This window comes from Erythrolamprus reginae, chromosome 1 (genome assembly GCF_031021105.1).
Source record: "Erythrolamprus reginae isolate rEryReg1 chromosome 1, rEryReg1.hap1, whole genome shotgun sequence".
In the NCBI taxonomy this organism is placed as follows: domain Eukaryota; kingdom Metazoa; phylum Chordata; class Lepidosauria; order Squamata; family Dipsadidae; genus Erythrolamprus; species Erythrolamprus reginae.
In genome coordinates, this window is record NC_091950.1 from 261,431,861 (window position 1) to 261,453,037 (window position 21,177).

The following is a 21,177-nucleotide window of genomic DNA, read 5'->3' on the forward strand; positions in this document are numbered from 1 at the left end:
TTCAGAGAGAAGGTAGAATGAGGAATACCAGGAATAATGATTTCTGGATTCCTTCCCTGAGCAGGAAGTTCAATTCATGGCTTAAATGCTCCCTTTACTATCCTAATATTCTGTTATTATTCAACTTTTAATGATTAGATATCACACTGCTGCTACTATGCTATATTTCTGAAAAGTGAGATACTTTGAATTAAATACATAGATGGGGTTTTTATTAAGCATTAGATGAGTTTTATGCCATTGGAATTTTATAGGAATCAATTTACATTTATCCAGGGTCCATACAAAATATATTATTCATGCCATTATTTAATCCACCAAATTTTGGTTTTGAAGTTAGGGTTTTTTAAAATTAAACCACAGGAGGGAGAATGAGATGTAGGAAAGGAAGATATTTAGAAATCTTTTGAAGCTGCCACGAGCCCCCCTTTTTCGAAGCACCACTCTTGCAACACTAATGGTGTCTGACAGACAATTTAAATTCTGCGGTGGGCCTGAGGAACAGGACATGTGAAGGGAAGAAAGCCACAAGGCCTTTTCCTTGAAAGAAGAAAAGTAAAAGTCCTAAATGGGAGGAGTTTTACCACCAAAGGCCTGTCACTTCGAATCCAGAGTGAATGATTGAATGTGTTACTTGGGTTAATTCAAGCGGCTTTTGTAGCCAAATGCCCTTTCGGGGACGGATCCTTCTCTCCCCATGCCTGCCCCACACTCCAAAGACAAGTGTTTAATTTACACGAAAAAGCCAAAGATTTCCAAAGGGTAAAAGGTACCGGCATCTGCCTGCTTTCCTCCTGCCCACCGCCTCTCCCGGCCCATGCCACAGCCGCTTGCCCAAGCATACAGACGACGACTCTGCCCTTTCAGGGCCTGTTTGCTGACCTCAACCTAGCATTTTGGCGATGGTGGTGGGGTGGGACTTCCCCCCTGCCAGAGGTGGCTCAGCATTTGCTGCCGGAACCGTCTCAGCGGTCACTGCCTTTGCTGGGAAGTGAAGCCATCGCCCCCCGCCGGCGGGATTGGCTAATTAGGGCAGTGCGCCCACCTTGTCCCTGCTAGCTGGAGGCCCCGGGCAACCGCCTGGAAAGTGACGCTTTGCTGCTGGTGCTACACCCCGCATCCCGCCCATTCTTGGGCTGAGCTGCCAGCCTCCTGTCGAGGGCTGCCGGGCGGCCTCAGCAGCATTTGGTATATAAGACGCACCCAATTTTAAAAGTACCTTTTTGAGATAAAAAGGTGCATCTTATACACCGAAAAATATGGTAAGTAAATAAATAAATCTGAGATCTGAGATCTTTTTGCCTTAGAACAGATTCAAAGTTGTTCACAGCGGATCAAAAAATCAACACTACACTTCCTCCTCCTCCTCCTCCTCCTCCTTCCATACCCATCCTTGGACGTTGGTGATCACTACACCTACATTCTACAATCACTGCACTATGCCTACAATTTACAATTTACAATCTACACTCTACAATCACTACATTACACCTATAATCTACAATCACTACACAACAATGATAATCATGCAATCCAAGTCTTGATCCTTTTTTACATGTGTTGTGAGAGACTTACATGGTTATAGCTGCAATCCTGATTTTTTTTAACCTCTCCCTGTTGATAGCCCCTCAATACATTATGGTTCTTTTTAATATTAGAAATACAAATAAGATTCATATTTCATTGGTATGAATAGTGTGCCATGGTTTAATTGCATGACTGGATTTAAGAGGTTTTAAATTATTATTTATTTATTTGCAAAGACGAAAAGGCCACTAATAAACATTATAACAAAAGGCTCTATTCAGATGATCAATTCATGAAATTAACATTTGTAAATTGATTATTTGGATTGAAAGAAAACAATATTGATGTTTGTTCTATCTAGCTTGGTCTTCTTTATATTTTGCGTTAGTAAGGCTCCTTTATTTCTTCTTTTTTAGTAGGGCTTGCAAATCTTTTAGTTTTTCCAGTTATCAGAGTAGTATCACCAACATAGTGTAGGTTATTGATGTTTCTTCCTCCAATTTTAAAACCATGTCCATCTTTCCTTAATATTCAGTATATAGGTTGAATAAATAAAAGGATATGATACAATCTTGTATCCAGGGGTGGGCTACTGCCCAGATGGGGGGGGGACACAGTGGGGTAGCAAAAATGGAGCTCCACCCCAGATCACCCACTTTGCACTGAAAGATGTTGAAAGAAAATACATGGCATCCTGCATAAGCCACATCCATAGTGTGGTAGTAAAAATTTTGGTAACCCTTCACTGCTTGTATCATACCTTTGCTAACCTGGAACTAAATTGCTTCATCTTTTGGAAGACTTCCCTGTTCCCTTGTTATCTCTTTTGTTTTCAAATTTGTAGATGTTATTGTAACATTGCTTCCTGTCTCTTCTAACAATTCTCCAAAACTTTTTATCAAGTTCTTTTTGAAATTTTTATACCCAATTTGCATTGTTGTTGTTATTGTTAATTTTTGGCAGTTGTTTTTACTTTAGCAACTTTTTAAAGTTCATTCCATAATTCCTCTGATTCTCTATCCATAAAGTGCAGGATTTCAAAGTGTTTCCAGATGTTATCCTTGAAAATAGTGGCTATATGTTCAAGATCATATTGTGGAAATTGACCTGCTTTCATCTTTTTTTTTTAGCATACGAAGGAACTTTCACATGAACAATTTTTCATGTCTTCCATAGTCAGCACCTGGCCATATCTTTAATGCTATAATTGAGCTTCTCCACCTCATCTTAGCAATAATATAGTAAATTTGATTTCTGTATACTCCATCTAGTGATGCCCATATATAAAGGCATCATTTTGGTTGCTTGAATAGTGTTAGCCAATAAGAAATCATTGGAGTGGCAGAAATTGATACGTAGGTTTCTTGCTTCATTTCATACAAGCCAATTACATTTTCCACTCTCATGTTTCCAATTTTGGTATTCCAGTCTCCAATCAAAAGCAGCTCATCTTGCTTCCATGTTCTATCAATTTCAAATTTAACTTGATCCAGAAATCAACAACCTCCTCTTCTGCATCAGTTGTTGGAACATAAACCTGAATGATCTATCATATTAAAGATGTATCCATGAAATATAATCAATATTATTTGGGCATTAAATTATAACTCGCATTGTAGTAAGTACTCTTCTTGATATATTTTTCCTAATTATAAAAACAACACCATTCCTTTTTCATTTTTCATGATGTGAGTAATAAATAGTGTAATCCTCTTACTAAACGTGTCCATTCCTACTCCATCTCAATTTGCTGATGCCTCACATATCAATTTGCAGACATTCATCCTTAACTGTGTTAACCTTTCCCATGTTCATGCTTCTTACACTCCATATTTCACTTTGCATTTTCTGTTTTTGTACGGCAAGATCACCAACTAGAACCCCAAGGGCTTTCATTTAGCTACAATATAATCATCATCTGTACTCTGAAAGATCGCCAGCTCTTCCTCAGTAGCATGTTGAGTATCATCTGACCTCAGGGGCTCATCATCTAGCATTATTATTATTATTATTATTATTATTATTATTATTATTATTATTATTATTATTTATTAGACTTGTATGCTTCTCCGAGGACCCGGGGCGGCTCACAACATACAATGCAAACAATAAGTATACAAATCTAATACAAATCTAATGTAAATCATTTCCTATTTTCTATTAATGTACTTTTCTTGGTAAAAAATACAGAAGTGGCTAACCAGTATGAATTGATTGCTGTGATTACTAAAATGATCATCTGCCTCTGGAATCATCCTATGTCACTATTGCCCACTATAGGTACCTGCTTGCTTTTGCTCAGCAGCTGGGAGGAACACCTTGAGTGATCCTTCTGGGATATTCTCTTGGCATCCTTTCCTGATGTTCATTGCTCAACCCTCTCAAGAACACCTCCTTCCCCATCATCATGAGGCAGCACAGCAGGATTTAGGGAAGAGAGGGTGAACATGTCAAACAATTATCAAATCTATTGAACTAAAAGTAAAGGTTCTAATTTGATCCTATTATAGTTTTGCAAACTGATCAATATTGACCTAGAATGCTCTAGAATGTGGAAAGTTGTATCAAAGTTATCTACACTGGCTTGCATTAAACCTCCTGCAAGGACTTCAGGCTGAATCTGAAAACAATGTTTTGTAAAATTCTCTTCTAAAAGAGAGGAGAGGGGAGGGGGGCATGGGAGGGGAGAAGAGGCTATGGAACTAAAAGAATGGAATAGAGTTTATATGAATTATATAAAGGTTTCCAATATCTGAAGCTAGTTAGAATTCCAATATAAATTATGCATTATGCATTATGTATCACATTTCTACTTCATCCTTAAGAAGAAAAAGTTTTGATATAGTATTTGGCTTTGCCTCCTAGTATATCCCAATAATTTTGAGCTCAAAATCTTTATTAACTATATAATCTAGTACAAACACTTTCCATTGTTAAACCTTGCAACTATATTGGAATACAACTCAACCGCAGCAATACACGAGCACGTAATAGATTCAAACTAAATGTAAACCACTCCAGACTGCAGAAAATACGACTTCAGCAATAGAGTGATCAATGCCTGGAATGCGCTACCTGACTCTGTGGTTTCTTCCCCAAATCCCAAAACCTTTAACCTTAGATTGCCTACAGTCGACCCCTTCCCATTTCTAAAAAGTCTGTAAGGGGCGTGCATAAGCACACCACTGTGCCTACCATCCCTGTCCTACTGTCCAATTCTTTTATCAGTATTTTTTACTTATGTCATGTTTATACAAACTACTACTTTCCTATACATGTTTTACAAATAAAATAAATAAATAAAAATAAATAAATAAATAAAATTAACTCCCATAATTGCAGTCAGCATGGTCCAGTGGCTGGGGATTATGGAAGGTATATCCAATATACCAAGAAAGAGCATCTGCCATGTTGTCTCTACAAACATGTCTTATGGTAGAACATGCTGTAGGGTTAGAAGCAATCAGAACATAGAGAACCAATACTCTGAAATAAATGTGTGTAGTCTACATGTCCTCTAATTTTCCCCACCACTGATAAAGCCCTGTGAGGTATCGGGGTGCTAATTAATTTTAAGAAATAATAGTAATATCAATTGAACTATAATTTCCGAAGGTCACTAAGAAATATGATACAAAGGCGAATCATGCAGGAACATCAGAAAGAGAAAGAAACTTTAAATTATAGAAATAAAAACTTCTGAAATACTATTTGTATTCATTTATGGAAAAGACTAAAAGGAAGGGGAAAGGATTTTCTATCCTTTGAGAGCATTGAATCTAAGAGCTGTAATAGGCTGAGTTTCGAGGAGAAGTTTGAAAGGGGAAGATGGTAGAATCTGGGAAGCAACTTTAAAAGAAGAACCGGCATAACTTTCTCCTCTCTCTTAACGCCTGCCCCTGAAGCTTGTACTTCCCTTTATTGATTTGCCCACTTCACATGAGCCTGATTTCAGAAATCCTATGATAAGGAAAATTGATAAGCTCCAAATAAAGGCCAACAGTCCTCAAGGGACAACTTGTCACAATAGAGAAAAACCAAGCACTACAGAAACCATGCTCTGGAAAAGATGCAGCTCCATCGTTGTTAGGATCTTCATGGACTTTGGTGTACTTTCCTTTCATCTGTCTTGGCCCCTCAAACTCCTTATTTGTATTAGGATGAAATAAATCATAAATGTTTTCGTATGATTCAAAATCCACATCTGAGTTGAAATGCACATGCAGCTTTCAATTAATTCATCCCCTTTATACTTTAGATATAAAGTATAGCAATAGCACTTAGACTTATATAACATTTCATAGTGGTTTACAAAGTCAGCATATCAGGGTCCTCATTTTACCCACCTTGAGAGGACAGAAGGCTGAGTCAACCTTGAGCCTGTGAGAATCGAACTGCTGAAATGCTGGCAGTCGGCAATCAGCAGAATTAGCCTGCAATACTGCATTCTAACCACTGTGCCACCACAGCTCTTATATAAAATATATAAAGAAGAATACTCACCCGTTGTTGACCTGATTGTTGAGGTGATGTTAGAAGATGCCATTGAAGGTAGACATTCATCATCTTGTGAGTAACCAGCTTGAATGGCGCGTAGGTAACTGTGACTTCTGGTTCGGAAGCAACCTGGCAAGCCGAGGGCATCCATGGCCTGAGCTTCAACTTCACTAAACACTGATTCACAAACAGATTCAAATTGCCCATTGACCTCTGCTTCACTCATCTAGATAAACAACAACATTGCATTTGGTGTGGGTTTTTTCCCCCCACTGGCTTTGCAGAAATGCATTATGCTACAATACACTATCAGAGCTCAAAAAGACTTTATTTCAATATAATTAATGCAATAAGCCCATTTACCCCTTCCCACTCCCTCCTCAATATTGTTTATAATGCAGCAGTAGACATAAACCTAATTGAAATTAGCTTCCCTTTGCTATAATCTGAGAGCTAAACAGACTATCTTTTAATTTCGGTGTTAGCCTGAAAGAACATTTTCAGACATTGGTTTTTAATTTCATTACATTACATTACATTAAACAAACAGGAAGAAAGTCCTAAAGCTGAGGCATTCGAATTGTTGTCTTAATTTTTATTAACCTGTATTCCCTTTGCCACTATTTTGCCTTTCTTAAGGAATCATCATTATTATTATCATCCTGAAAATAAAACAGAAATATAACTAAAACACCCCTTTCTCGCATGTTAAATGAATAATCAGTTTTAGGAAAAATGACAAAATAATTCCTCAACTTTTCATATTTAGATGTTACAGCAACAAGTTACCATTCTTGTGACAGCACAGTAGTGAATTCTGGTCTGTGTAGTTGCTTCATTTAGTTTGCCTTCCTACCTTTAGTTCATTGTATGAACTAGAAATGCTGAATAGGTTAAGTCCCCAAACAGTTCACTACTTTGTTCAAGCTATGATTAGTTAGCTAACTCTGACCTGTAACCAACTTGATCTTCATGTGATTGGGCTAATCATTTTTTCAAATTAGATATAATAGGAGATCATTCTGTATTTTAAACTGCAAAGTGAGATTTTATTCCCTGGTGCAGAAGAGGTAATGAACAACATGATTAAGTACAGTTTCTCCAGGCCATAAATGGAAATTTCTGTCTTCTGTTATATTTGACTTGAAAAGTATGTACTCCAGCTGTCATAGTTCAATGGTCAATCCAGGAAATACTGTTTATTCTGTACCTTACAGGCGTAAATGAGAATGGAACTCAAATACATCTAAGGAGCAACGCTGGACCTCAGCAAAGCTGACCACCATCTGATGCAGCCAGGCTTTTCTAGATATGAATTCAAAATAACCCCCTTTTAAGAGTTTTGATTGAATTGCATCCTACTATCAGGAGAGCAGTACGTTGTTACAACATCATATGCAAAATGCAAAAGGACGTAAGAATTAGTACAACAGAGATTGCTCCCATGCCACATAGGTTCTCTCTTGGTACTGAATTTAACAGTGTCAGTAAAGTCAGGGAGGAAGAAATATGAGGAGAAGCAAGGCATACTGCTTTTCTTATATTATTATTTTTTAAATATTTCAAGAAATGCCTGTTTCAGGGAAATCTTAGACAGGGCAGGGCACTTATACTCTAGATACTTTGAACGTTTCCATCAAACAGGGCTGCTGGATGTAGAATTCAGCAACATCTGAAGAGATTTGAATCTCCCACTTCTTTTCTTGACCATAAGCCAATTGGCAGCTATGCCCATCAGCAGTTCTAGCTGCTAACACTTTGCTCCTCACCCCAGTAATATTGCTAGAACTATGCCAATATTAAAAAAAGAGGGAGACAAGTTGAGTAAACATGTCTCGTTTTGTTAATTAAATTATTTCAGTGAGGTGTGTCCATCCACACGGAATATACATAGTCCAGAAAGAATTTGGTCTGAAAACAATTATTTTCAGTGCTTGCAATTATTATTTCAATTTTCCCATAGGAAGTCAGGCGGCATAAACATTTATAAATAAATAAATAAATAAATGAATGAATGAATGAATGAATAAATAAATAAATAAATAAATAAATAAATAATCGTATTAAAGGCACTCTGGAAAGACAAACATTCTTATTTTGAATTATTTGATATAAACAAAGAAAGATTTATTAAGAAAGAAAGATGGTCTTGCACAATTATAAGTATGATGAAGAGGAATGTCTTATTTCCTTACTGACAAACCCAATCTGCTAGCAGAAAGGATCTTTGTTTCCTGTTGAAGGGAAGAGCAAAAATGGCATAGTATCCTTTTCTGCAGTACAGATGGATGTTTTATTACAGAGATACAAAGAATGCATAAGATGGAAAATATCTGAAGAAGAACAGTTTCTATCAAACCTGCACTACCCTCAACTTGTATTGTCCTTTGGTCTCATGCAGAAATGGTAGAAAATATACCAAGGAAACTCCAAATGCCATGTGGACATAGCATTTCTCTTATCATACCAGAGGTATAGGGAACGGCCTTGAAGGATATGTGGAAGAGTCACTACCAAGACAATAGTCAGATAAGTAGGGCTTGAGTAGGGGCCAAGAAAATACCTTGAGAAAACCTTTCAGACAAGCTCGTGTCTAGTTCTCATGAAGTGAGAGAGGAGGAACTTCATTCAGACTTGCAAGATTCTATTACTATAATTGTTACAAGTAGTCCTGATCTATAGGGTCTTGGCTTCCCAATCTGGTCTAACTTGTAGATCTGACACTAGCCTTGTTTTTAAAACAGAACTATGACCAAGTGGGGAATGTAGATTATAGCCAGTAGGCTATAATTGGAATATGACAGAAAATGAATTATTATCAGACTGTTCTTTCTTTTCCTTTGATATTTAATATTACAAAATTTTTATGAGATCATATAACTCATGGGCACCTGTTTATTTATTTCTGCTTCAATTTCTTATGACTCTGTCTTACAAAGTACAATCAAAGCACCAAAATAACAGCAAAAGAAAACCCAGAGAAAATAAGTAAAAACTAAAACCCAAACCCCCAGCTATTCATGATGTCTCAAAGGGCGGTAGGCAATAGTCCCTCTATGCAGCATAAGATTCTAGAATGGTGTTGGCTACATTTTCTTTTTAGCCTTGCAAAAGAAAGGAGGAAGACGTGATGCTGGATTGCCATGACTCTGCAAACCAGCTCTCTCTATATGTGTACTACTGAAAACTATAGTCTCTATACCATCAGTAGCCACCGGGACTCTTGTACAAGTGCGGCATAAGGTTAGTAAGAATCCTTCTCCCCATGCTGCTCAGATTTCCCTGACTATAGCTATTTCAACTACAGTATTAAGCCTGTTATTGTAACAGTGAGCAATCCCAACTGGACCTATAACAACTATAACAGCTACATAGCAATGTTACATAGAAAGTGATTGAACAAATATAAAAAATATATTTTAAAAAGGTAAATGATAAAGATTTCTCCTATCCAGTTATGCCTGACTGTACATGACTATAAGTTGAGGCATACAGACCAAGGGTGGATTTCTGTTACCTTCCCTACTGGCTCGGATGTGTGCATGTTGCATCAGAAGCTTTTGCATATGTGCAGAAGGTTCGTTGCCAGCTGCTTTCAAGCAGTGGCAACCGGGAAACTGGTTTGGGGTCATCGCAAGCTGGTCATCACTACTGGTTCGATGAACAGGGTGAAATTTTTGGCACCGCCTTATGAGAACCAATCTGGTAGCAACCCACCACTGACACAGATTGCTGTTATTTACCCACTGAAGTGGTACTATTTATTTACTTGCATTTGCATGCTTTAAAACTGCTAAGTGTGCAAGAGCTAGGGGAAAAAATGGAGCTTGCTCAGTCATATGGTACTTGGATTTAAAATCGGCAACCTTCCGGTCAACAGCCCAGTGTGTTAACCACTAGTCTATCAAACCCCCTATAAAAAAAGAGAATTCTTACTCCGGTTTACTTTTTATACCTAAATTTGTAAGGGAAACCAAAACCAGATGCACCAAAATTTAACATTAGGTGGCTTTGGATTGCAGAGACCTGTCCTATAGAACATAATTCTCTTGAAAGTCAAATAAGGACTGGAGAAATATGGCTTTGGGAGAAATATTGGTGGTGCCCTTGGATGAGAAAGATCTTTCTAATGTCTTATGGATCTAGGAATAAAGTCAATGGATGTGGTTTATGCCTAAAGTGGTACGATGAATCCACTTTAATTCGTGGTTTCCTTTAAAATGTGAAAAAAAAATATCACTGAAACTATATGGATTATTTTCCAAAATTGGAGTACCATAAATTTTCAACAATGTAGTAGCTTGGAAAATACATATGGCTCACAGGCTGATCATTCCCTTTAAGTTTCCAATTCATCTTTTTCTTAAAGTAGTTAACAACAAAAGATATGTTTCTTTATTTGTGACTTTGTAGATATAAGTGCAGGTATCAATGAGTGCAATCTAATTATTTGTACTTATAACATATTGGAAATTACTGGTAGTGCAATGCAAACACTGACTTAAGGGTGTATTAACTCAGCTGGCCTGTTTTGCATATATGGTATCAAAGAAAGAAAGTATTTGGCACAAAATACACAGTAAGGGAGCAGATAATTGATATTTACAAATTATTTTTTTCACTTATGAATTGTTCATGTTAGGTGTACGTGTAAAGTCATTGAAAACTACTATTTACAAACTTACAGTGTGTAAGCAACCTGAGGCTCTCGTGGTTTCTGTTACAAAATCTTATTAAATTGCACATCAACAAAGATTTCAGCTTAGGAAAAAAACCAGAAGAAATTATTGACTATAAGCCTGGGATATGTGGTCAAACTCTTGCATTTGTTCTTTAAAACCCTATAATTATTAATATTATTGTAAAATGCATAACAGGAAAAACAATCCAACCTGGCTAACGCAGCTGGCCTGACTGAGTGTGCTTACTGCTCTCATATAGCTCTGATTCCTTGATCGAAACTTAGGGGAATTGTAGTTTGCCGAAGGATCCAGGGTATGGCCACCAGGCACTTCACTTGTAGCTTGCAGATAGCTCTGACTATTAAAGAAAGATAGAAACAAAGTTGGAAAAAAACTATGACAAAAACATTCCTGAAAGAGCTGAAAAGTGTTCTATATAAAACGTATCTTAATATAAGAAAATAAATGATTTCTGTATAATGGGTATTTGCAGGCATGGCATTGACAATGGTAATGTCCCAATGGAAAAAGAACATACAACGGATTTGGCCTCTTCTGTTGCTAGGTAAAGTTCTGGCCCTGTCAATACTAACCATTTGGTCAAAACAGGATCAACCCTACCTAAATTCTAATATAAACTCTAATAGCATAATAAGTACTTGAGAATTCTGAAACAGATCAGTGAAACTCTTCTGAAACTTGCTGACACCCTCCCTTCAGGGAATACACATAATTTAGGCTTAGAACAAATCTTCCCCAAAGCTTAACAGCCCCAAATATCATTTCCCCTATGTGTTCTTTTAAGTGTATAACATTCAGCTTATGTTAAATAATTTAACAATTCTGCAATAATAACCTACAACAGCAATAGCTGATAATGGTACTGTATGGCCCCTTGCTGGTAATTCGAATTCATTCTGCAAGCCAGATAACATGAACAGCTGCCTCCAAAATATGATCTGCCAGTTAGTTCTTTCTTTCTTTATGCTTAGAGTTTGAGATGCTTGTCTCTCAGTTTTGTATTATATTCCATTTCAAAAGTGTTGATCATTTTGTGTTCAGTGGAGTCTCCGCTAAATTGAAAACACTGTTTAATTCATGCTCAGTCCTCTCATTCATTTGCAGCAGAACCCCTGGGATGGTTACTCTGCCCATTTCATTAAGAAAGATGTCTCAGGCCCAGGGCTGATGCTTACATGCAATCCCAAAGGATGGCTTCCTGTAAACCAATTTAAACAGCACGTAAATCAAATATAGATTTGCTGTGCTTGAAAAGTTAAGATTTAACTTGTGCCACCCTTAACAGCTAGCATGTAACTCTGGGTTTAATTAGCACAGTTCTTGCATAATAGAAAGACAATATACTGAGAACATTTGTATCTGAAGCAGCATGTAAGTGAGTAAGCTGATCAGCAAATACAATCCCTAGTACATGACATTATATATTATTACTCCTAACCAAACCTCGATACTAAATAATTCTAGGAAATAATCATCTAAGTTTATTTATTAGGAAATTGTCTTGTATTCTTAATTTTATAAAAAATGTACAGGGTCCAGTTCACACAGAAACTTGCCAGACAAAATAGCAAACTTAGCAAAAACTAATTGGAGAACAAAAGAGTAAAAGACCCCTCCTAGGTTTTAATAATCTTTTACAGGGTATTCTTGTAAATGGAAGAATTAAGTGTCAAAATACTTTTGCCTTTCCTACTGACATCCATCTAACCTAAAACTGTTAAACTTTTGCAGTACTGTCTTATTGCATTTTTTTAATGTCAGCAGTCAGTGTAAAAGACCTTTTCCTTTGAATGGCATATATTAACATGTTAAATTAAAAATGCCTTCAGACACCTAGAGAAATTTAAAGAACACTGAGAAAAGGGGGGGGGACCCTCAAGTAATACATATAACCAAATGACAGCTATAACTTTCAACCCTTTTTTTTAATCCTAGCATTTCCATGTTTAATTCATTACTAAACCGTATGATGTGTGTGTAAATATTTGTGGAAAACGTCTCTGATATTCAATATATTATACTTAAAACAGTTTTCAGGACTGAAATAAATTTGCCTGGATCTAGTGAAGAGTTGAACCCTATTAAAATCATACAGTCTCTATGGCATATAATAGGAATAAGAAAGAAAGAGAAAGTAATGGCACACTGCTGAATTCTATAGTGGAATTTGGTTTAAAAAAATAGCACTCTTAAATATGTCAGAGAAACAAATTACCTAATCCGGCATTGAAACATACCACATGGTAGTCATGTAAACAGAGCTGCAATACCAAGGCAACATGCCTTGATAAAATTATTTATTTTTACAATGTACACTTAATGCCTGTTGTAGCTACCACTAATACATGATGCTGCAGTTAAACTTTTCTATGAATTATTCAAATAAAATTAAATTGTCTCAGTTTATCCTCAGGCACAGTTTAACATTATTAATGTTAGTTTAGATTGTACTCTCATTATATCCATTCATTTGGTAGCTTGGCAAAATCTTGCATAGTAAATAAGTCTTCTTCGGGCAACCTGCTTAAATTCACAATATAAATAAAGTGCAATCTGATATACATCTACTCAAGATAAGATACAGGAGTTAGTGGACAGGTTCTTCTGCTGCAATATGCTTAGAACTCTATGAAAAAGTAAATAGGAAAGATGCTTTATTGGGAAAGGAAGCTACCAGGGAGTCACTTAGCATAAAGTGGTAAAAACAATAAATATAGAGCTTGGGTTTTATAAGAAAAACTCTTGCCAGAATCTTAAGTGACTGTTACCTAAAGAAAAATCAATGTCATGTTTCCATAAGGCGAATGAAGGCTGTAAAGAGGACGATCAGCAAAGAACATAGAAATGGTCCTTTAGAAGTCACCTATTTCAAAGGGATAAACACTCACCCCCTTGTGCCCAAGTAGTGGTTCTCAACATTTTTAATGCCGCAACCCCTTAATACAGTTCCTCATGTTGTGGTGACCTCAACCATAAGTATGACACTAATTCTCCCAACAGAGCTTTAAGCTGTTGGCAGGAAGGTCAGAGGGACACTCCTATTGTAAATGCCTGATTGGTCAGATTGTAAAAATATATTCGAAGGCATCAGAATAGAAGCTTTAGTTCCTAACACAATGGAAAATTTGTCTGTTCCATGGTCTTAGGCGACCCCTGTGAAATGGTCATTTGACCCCCAAAGGGATCCCGACTGCCAGGTTAAGAACCACTGGTCTAAAGGATGACATGATAGCAGTGTTCGAATACTGGAAATGGGTCAACTTATTTTCCAGAGCAATAGAAGGCATGACAAGAAGCAATCGATGGAAACTGAATGAAGAGAGAAGCAATATAGGGTTAAGAAGAACGTTTCGGACAGTAAGAACAATGAATTAGTGGAACGGCTTGCCTTTAGAAGCTGTGGGTGCTCCAAATACTGAAGGCTTTTAACAAGGAACTGGACAACAATTTGTCTAAATGATATAGGGTCTCCTGCTTGAGCAGGGACTTGAAGACCTCCAATTTCCCTTCTATTGTTCTTATTCTGTGAGTTATAATAATATTTGAAGCAAAGAGTTCATTTTTATAAGAGGTGAATCAATATGACTCCAGGAATACTGTATAAGGGTAATCAAAAACTTAGTCATTTATTTGGTCATTTCTTAGTCATCAAAATCCAATGATACTAAATTGGAACATACGATTATTATGCACATCCTAACAATGATTTAAGCATGTTGTTATTAACTCCTAGGAACCAAATTTAAGCTTTCATAAATGTCTAAATGCTAAAATGCAGCTTTCTTTGAAATGCTAATTGTTCTGCACACTAGAATGAAGAAATGAGACATCTCAAGATAATGAAGCAAATGGTAGTATGAGAAGAAGGGATTTATATCTATTAAGCCCTGGGAGATATTTGGGACAAGTGAGGCTTAGCAAACATTATTTATCAGCCTTCATTGCCTTTGTAGATAGGAGAGACAGACAGATAGGAGGAGCATCTGTAGAGTAGTGGTATGGAATAGTTATGCTTCCTGACAAAAAAAACAATCTTGGAGTCTGAGTACACACGAGATGCTTGGCTACATGTGACTCTGGCTATTTTTTCTATCCATGCTTTTCTGGGTGGTCAAGGCAGCCCAAGAAGTGACCTGTGATTGGGTTGGTACTGAGCTTCTTGAAAAGAGTTCCTCTGGCCTTGAAAGAGGCAATGGTATGATCCCTTTTCAAGAGGCCATCGCTAGACCCTTTCATCCTGGATTTCCCTTTGTAGTCAAAGGGAAAGTAGTTAGCAGCTGCCCGAGGGTTTTGGAGAAGATGGATTATCTGGATCCATTCCAAACAGATCTTGAGGCAGGATACAATATCAAAATAGCATTGGTCATGCTTGTTAATTACCTTTGATGGAGCTAGGATGGAGATGGTGCATCCAACATTGTGTTCATTGATCTCAATATTTTCCAGTACCATCACCTATGGTATCCTTGTGGACTTGATGCAGAGCTCAGGAGTTGTGAGCATTGTGCTACAGTCTTTGGCCCTTTTCTCCCAATTGGTTCTGATCAGTGTCACTAAGGATGGAGAAAAGGTAAAATCTACAGTCCCCCATTGGAGGGAGGGTATCTCAGGACTAGACTCTCTCACTCCTCTTGTTTAACAACTACAACTACTATGTGAGATCACTCAATTTGGAATCAATACTGAATTGTATAAAACCAGACTGTGTACATGTGATATCCAAAGACTATTTGGGTTAGGATGAAGAAAAACGGAATCAGGTTCAAACCTGAGGTTGGAAGGGCTTGTACTTCTCTATTTTAGACTAGCATATAATTTAGGGGTCCTCCTGAATTTGTAATTACTGTACTTCTTGAAGAGTAAATTGCAGCTTGGCTAGGAAGGATTTTGCACAAGGCCACCTCACATGCAGTTGTGCCTTTTCTGCAACTGGGAGGTTCTTCAGATGGTCACTTATACCCTAGTCACCTCATGACTGGACTATTGCAATATGATCCACATGGGGCTATCCTTGAAGGTCACCTGGGAGCTATAGCAGGAGCCAAAAGCAGAGGTGCAGATAGGAATGGACGTTTCATACTACAACACAAGTGGACAAAATGGCTACATTCTAGGGTTGTTATTTTTTAAAATTAAATATTATCATGCTCTGGGACAGAGGAAGTACGTATACCTTTTCTGTTACTGCTGCTACCCTCTGGAATAGCAACCCCTTTAGAGATACATATGGTTCTCATCTCATCTCCGAGTCTTCGGAGAGGGGCAGCATACAAATCTTATAAATAATAAAATGTTTTGTAGGTCTGTGAAAATTGCCTCTGTTGCCAGGCCTGGGGTTAAAGTAGTTGTGAAGACATTGGTGATTTTTGATTATTTGTCTGACTAGGTTTGGGTGATGATTTATATTATGTACAATATTCTTTTTAAATTATAAGCTGTTCATTGTCTTTTGGAGTTGGATAGCCTTGAAACCGAATGAATGAATGAATGAATGAATGAATGAATGAATGAATGAATGAATGTGCCACTGCTAAACTGAATTCTGGGGAATCCTAAGGAGCATCTTTCAGGGGAAAAACATACCAAAAAGCTAAAGGTTAAAAATAGGGATGTGCACCACTTTAGATGAAATACAAGAAATGTGCTTTCAGAGGGTCTGGCATGTATAGTATGTTGCATCTATTGGCAATACTTTAAAGAAGCCACTTATGCATAAATAGAACACTGTGAAGTAGAAAATTACTAACATTTGTTTTCAGAGAGGAAAATAAATGAAAAAAATTTAGAAAAGGAAGTTAAATGTTAAATACAATTTGAGTTTAGTTTAAAATTGCTTTCTATAATCCTTGAGTTTTCTCACATATATAATAATAAGCGCTCTGTTGGAGTACGTGCCGCAGTTTGGAAAGGTACTACCAAATTGAAATGGCTACCAGCACAGTTAATGAGTTATAACGGGAAAGAAAGTTTACTCAGCAAAGGATGACAATAAAAAGGAAGCACACCTGCACAAAAGAAATATAAGCATTTAGAACAAGTCTTGCTAAAGAAGAGCTTTTGCAAAGATAAATCCTATTCTCACTAACCTTTAAGAGTTCTTTGTCAGTGTCAACAAGCATGTAGATAGGGGTGATCCAGAAGATATAGCTTACTTGAACTTTCAATAGGCTTTGACAAAACCCCTCACCAAAGACTCCTGAGCAAAGTTAGCAGTCATGTGATAAGAAGCTCTCTTATGGATCGGTAACTGGTTAAAGAACAAAAAGCAGAGAGTAGGAGTAAATGAATGTTTCTCTCAATCAGAGATGCAAAGATCAATATTGGGGTTAGTGCTGTTGATATTTTTCATAAATGAATTGGAGTCAGAAGTAAGCACTGAGATGACCAAGTTGGTGATGCTAAATTATTCAGGGTGGTTAGAATAAAATTTAAAAAAAAGAACAATAATGAATTCCAAATGGACATTTTCAAACAGAGAGAACAGATATTAACAAGATGAGCCAGAATGGGGACAAAATTTTCTACCTTCACCTACAGGTTGATGGGATCCGGGATGATGATGGACCGACTAAAATAGAACTGTAGAGTTGTTGTAGAAAGCTTAATGAGAATACCAGTCCATCTCTATCAATGTGAGGAAGCCCAGTATCTTGATGTGAATTTTTGGAAAGAAACGGAAAATAAAACTACCAAAATTGTAATGCCTTGTACATCTTGTGCCTTTCCATTCAGAAAATGGAATGAGCTGGCCTTCCACAAAGTGTAAAGACCTGGCTCTCCAGCAGGCCTGAGACCGTCGATTGAATGAGATCCTGCCTAGATCCTGCTATGCATGATTGTGACAGTATGTATGTTTATTAGGGGTTTTAATAAATGTTTTTATGTTGCTTTTTTTTTAAATAAAAAAATGTCTTTTACTTGTTGGAAGCCACCCAGAGTCCCTTGGGAGTTGGGCAGCATATAAGTAAGATCAATAAATAAATATATAAATAAGTAAAATACAATTCAGTGGGGTGAATATGACAAGAGATGTATAAAATTATCCCTTATATGGATAAAACAGAATTTGAATTATTTTTTCCCCTCCTCTGATAACTAGACTCATCAATGAAATTGAGTGATGGAAGAGATATAAAAAAGGAACTTTTATTTAATTAACACATAGTTAAGTTAAAAAAAAACCCTGCCCTATGACCACCAACTATGATGTTATCAAATGGGATTAGACTGCTAATCCTTAATAGATTTGATGGCTCTATATTAAAAGCATTATGTCTCTCAATACCACCTGCATAGGCACATGAGAGTTATTGCAGTATACTGATTAAGATAGGAATATGCTATATTCTGATTACAGTTTATTTTATTTTATTTATTGATTGATTGATTGGATTTCTATTCCACCCCCTCCAAGGACTCCGAGTTAACCTTCTGCCATGGAAACTCACTAAAGACTTTAGGTGAGTCACTCCCAGGTCATCATTTCTGACAGGGTGGTTGTCATGAGTAGTGTTGGGCAAACCGAACTTGCAAAGTTCAGGTTCGTGCTGAACTTTGCAGTGTTCAGCATGCCCAGCCCGAACCAGACCTTTTAAAAAAGTTCAGGTTTGGCGTTCGGCATTCGCTCAAACACCGTGAAGTGCCGCCGCCCGGGAGGAGAGTGGGGAATCCCATCGTGGGATTCCGGGGGTGGGGCTTTGAAATCACAGAAACTCCTTCCTGGCCGGCCGAAACAGGGAGGAAGGAGTTTCCATGAAATCAAAGACCTGCCCCCGGAATTCCATTTTGGGATTCCCCATCTCCTTTTGCTTGCAGCGTTGCTGCGGCATCCTTTTCCATAAAAATAAAAGGAAGCAAAAGGAGGTGGGGAATTCCCCACCTCCTTGTTTATTTTTATGGAAAAGGACACCGCAGTGGTGCTGCTGCTGTTCGGGTTCGGCGAACTAACCCGAACTTCACAGCAAAGTTTGGCTGAACTCGCCGAATCCGAACTTCGTTGGATTTGCCCAACACTAGTCATGAGTATAAAATGAAGGAATAATCCCAATTAAGATACCTTGAACTGCTAGAGAAAGGTAAGATATAAACTTTATATCTATGTCATCATCACCACCATCATCAACAACAATAACAACAACTTCTTCATCATGAAGTTTCTTGGTATTGTTGCAATAAGATATCAAACTTAACAAATCTTTCATTTTTATACTTTCTTATGTTTGTAATAGGATGCATTCTCAGGTTATTTACATTCCCAGATGTACCAGGTTCAGCTTTAAGTGAATAAGTTATGTTAATATGATCAGAATCAATAGATGACTCTCTAGAAAACAACTGCACAATTGGAAGATGAAGGATGATTTATTTAGGCATTCAGAGCTATCTGAAGCAATAGTGGGTTCTAAAATCCTTTACTATGGTTCGTGTGTGCATTTGCAGGTGCACACAACACATCTGTGCATGCGTGGATCGTGGGGTGTGGATCCTCCGCCATCGGCTCTACGGTTCTTAGAACCATGCCAAATCGGGATCAACCCACCGCAGGATAAAAGGTGTGTTTCTGTTTAGATTCCAGGGTTCATTTCAAAGAGACAAAATTAATTCTCAATTGACTTACTTTAAAAAAAAAAAATTTATAGTTTAGAATATTCTTTTTATTTCAAATTAGTTGCATTAGTTATATTAGTATCAAAGTATGAAACCTCAGAGGCTGATCCAGGTAGTCATCAGAACCTACTTGAAAGCACAGGCACAAATAAGTGCAGTAAGTAAATTTAAGAATAAATGGAGAATTTTAAGAAATATAAACACAAATCAGTGTTTATATCAGCTTTTCCTAAACACAAATGTATTCATACTCTTTGTTTTTGTTTTTGTTTTAAAGCAATGCTATAAAAGTCCAAAAATTGGGAGTTCTCTGAAATAATGTTCTGCAAATTCAGATCTGTAAATAATTGTCAACATTTTATAAACTGATGAAACAATAGATGAAACAAATTTGGCTGCTATGTTCAGTTAAGCTTGAATGTTAGGAATTATAGACAGCTGACACTAACTATGACTGTAAAGGTCAATGCTAACTTTTGTTCTCATGACTTTTTCCTCAATCTCTAAAAAAATCTTGATCACCAGCAAACTCTTTCAATATATTTTATCTTATGTAGTTTATTCTGTTTATGCAAAATGTAAGTCAGTAGCAGACATTCCTCACTAAGACGGATTGCTGACTGTAGCTACAGCGTCTCATTTTATCTTCTCTTTTTCACCCAAAGCATCTTAAATTAGCATAAATTCACACACCATTTATCTTTTATATATAATATTCTCAAACTCTGTCTGGGGCTGTTTATGTGATTTTTCAGAATTTGAATTAGATTCCAATACTATAGCCTACCACAATATTTAGCTCTTTGTCAAGGGGAAGAATAAGCAAAAATATTATCAAATATTATCAAATATTTCTGGAGTTCAGTTTACATTCATGCTTAATGCACGACCGGCAGCTTAAAATTGCCGGCCGAAATTGCCTCGGAGCAGGGCAACTCTGCGGGTGGCTCTATAGAGCCCCGTACTTCCGGGTTGCTGAAAACCTGGAAGTTCGGCTTTTGGCAGCGCGCCAGGTCGGCGCGCCGCCTGCTGGTCGCTGGGGGAGGTCCTGGATCGCCCTATTTAAGGGCGATCCGAAGAGGACCTCCTCCTTGCTTTATGGCTTTTGAAGCGAACACCCGCCCACCCTCCGCTATTAACAGTGTGTCCTGAGGAGGTCGCCTCGGGGCCGAATAGGAATTTTTTGCGGCCTCCCCTTTAGAGGCGGCTGTTTTTTTGCCTATTCCATACTGATGGTGTGGACTGGATTGGTTAGAGGGTGCAACGCACTTAGATGTTAGATAGGCCTCCCTTTGGTCACTGGGGTTTGGCAGGTTTGGGGCGGAAATGGGCAATTAGAAGCGACTGCGCATGCTCTTTTAGGCATCCTTGAAAGGGTGATGGACCGCCTCTCTCCAGGAACTAGAGGTTGGAACAAAGTCGGGGATTGGAGAGAGGATGTCCATGGGAATCACCGGATCCAATCTCCCTCGGGGATTGGAGGGTGAACTCCTCCCACACAATGAAGGGGCGTGGCTTGGATCCAGGTGAAGGTGGCTACCTTCACCTGGTTCAGCAAGGAGTTTTTGCCCAATGTTGCCAAGGAAGTTTATGGTAGGAATTTCCGCCCCGTTAGTTTTGGCCTCTGCAGGTCCTTAGTTATGTTGAATTTAAATATTTAAATTTACGTATTTAAAGTTACGTTATTTAAATTTATGTTAATTTAATAAAATGACCCTTATTTAATCCACAATATGTCTCAGCGTCTTTACTCTGCTTCCAGGGCAATATGTGCCTTTTTGCTTCCCAAAGCCTTAATATGGACACCAAGGAACAGCATGAAATGCAACTTCAAAGAGTCTTT

At 37.6% G+C, this 21,177-nt stretch overlaps 1 protein-coding gene across 2 annotated transcripts in view; it reads right to left on the reverse strand.

Moving 5' to 3' along the window:
* The window catches only part of DLGAP2 (DLG associated protein 2), a 219,917-nt gene that overhangs the window by 62,902 nt on the left and 135,838 nt on the right, over nt 1-21,177 (reverse strand). For both annotated transcript variants that reach the window (XM_070732902.1, XM_070732901.1), the window contains 2 exons: nt 10,917-11,064; nt 6,031-6,250 (listed from right to left, as the gene is read on the reverse strand). In XM_070732902.1, coding sequence (XP_070589003.1) covers nt 6,031-6,250; nt 10,917-11,064 — 368 coding nt within the window. The remainder of the gene's footprint in view (nt 1-6,030; nt 6,251-10,916; nt 11,065-21,177) is intronic.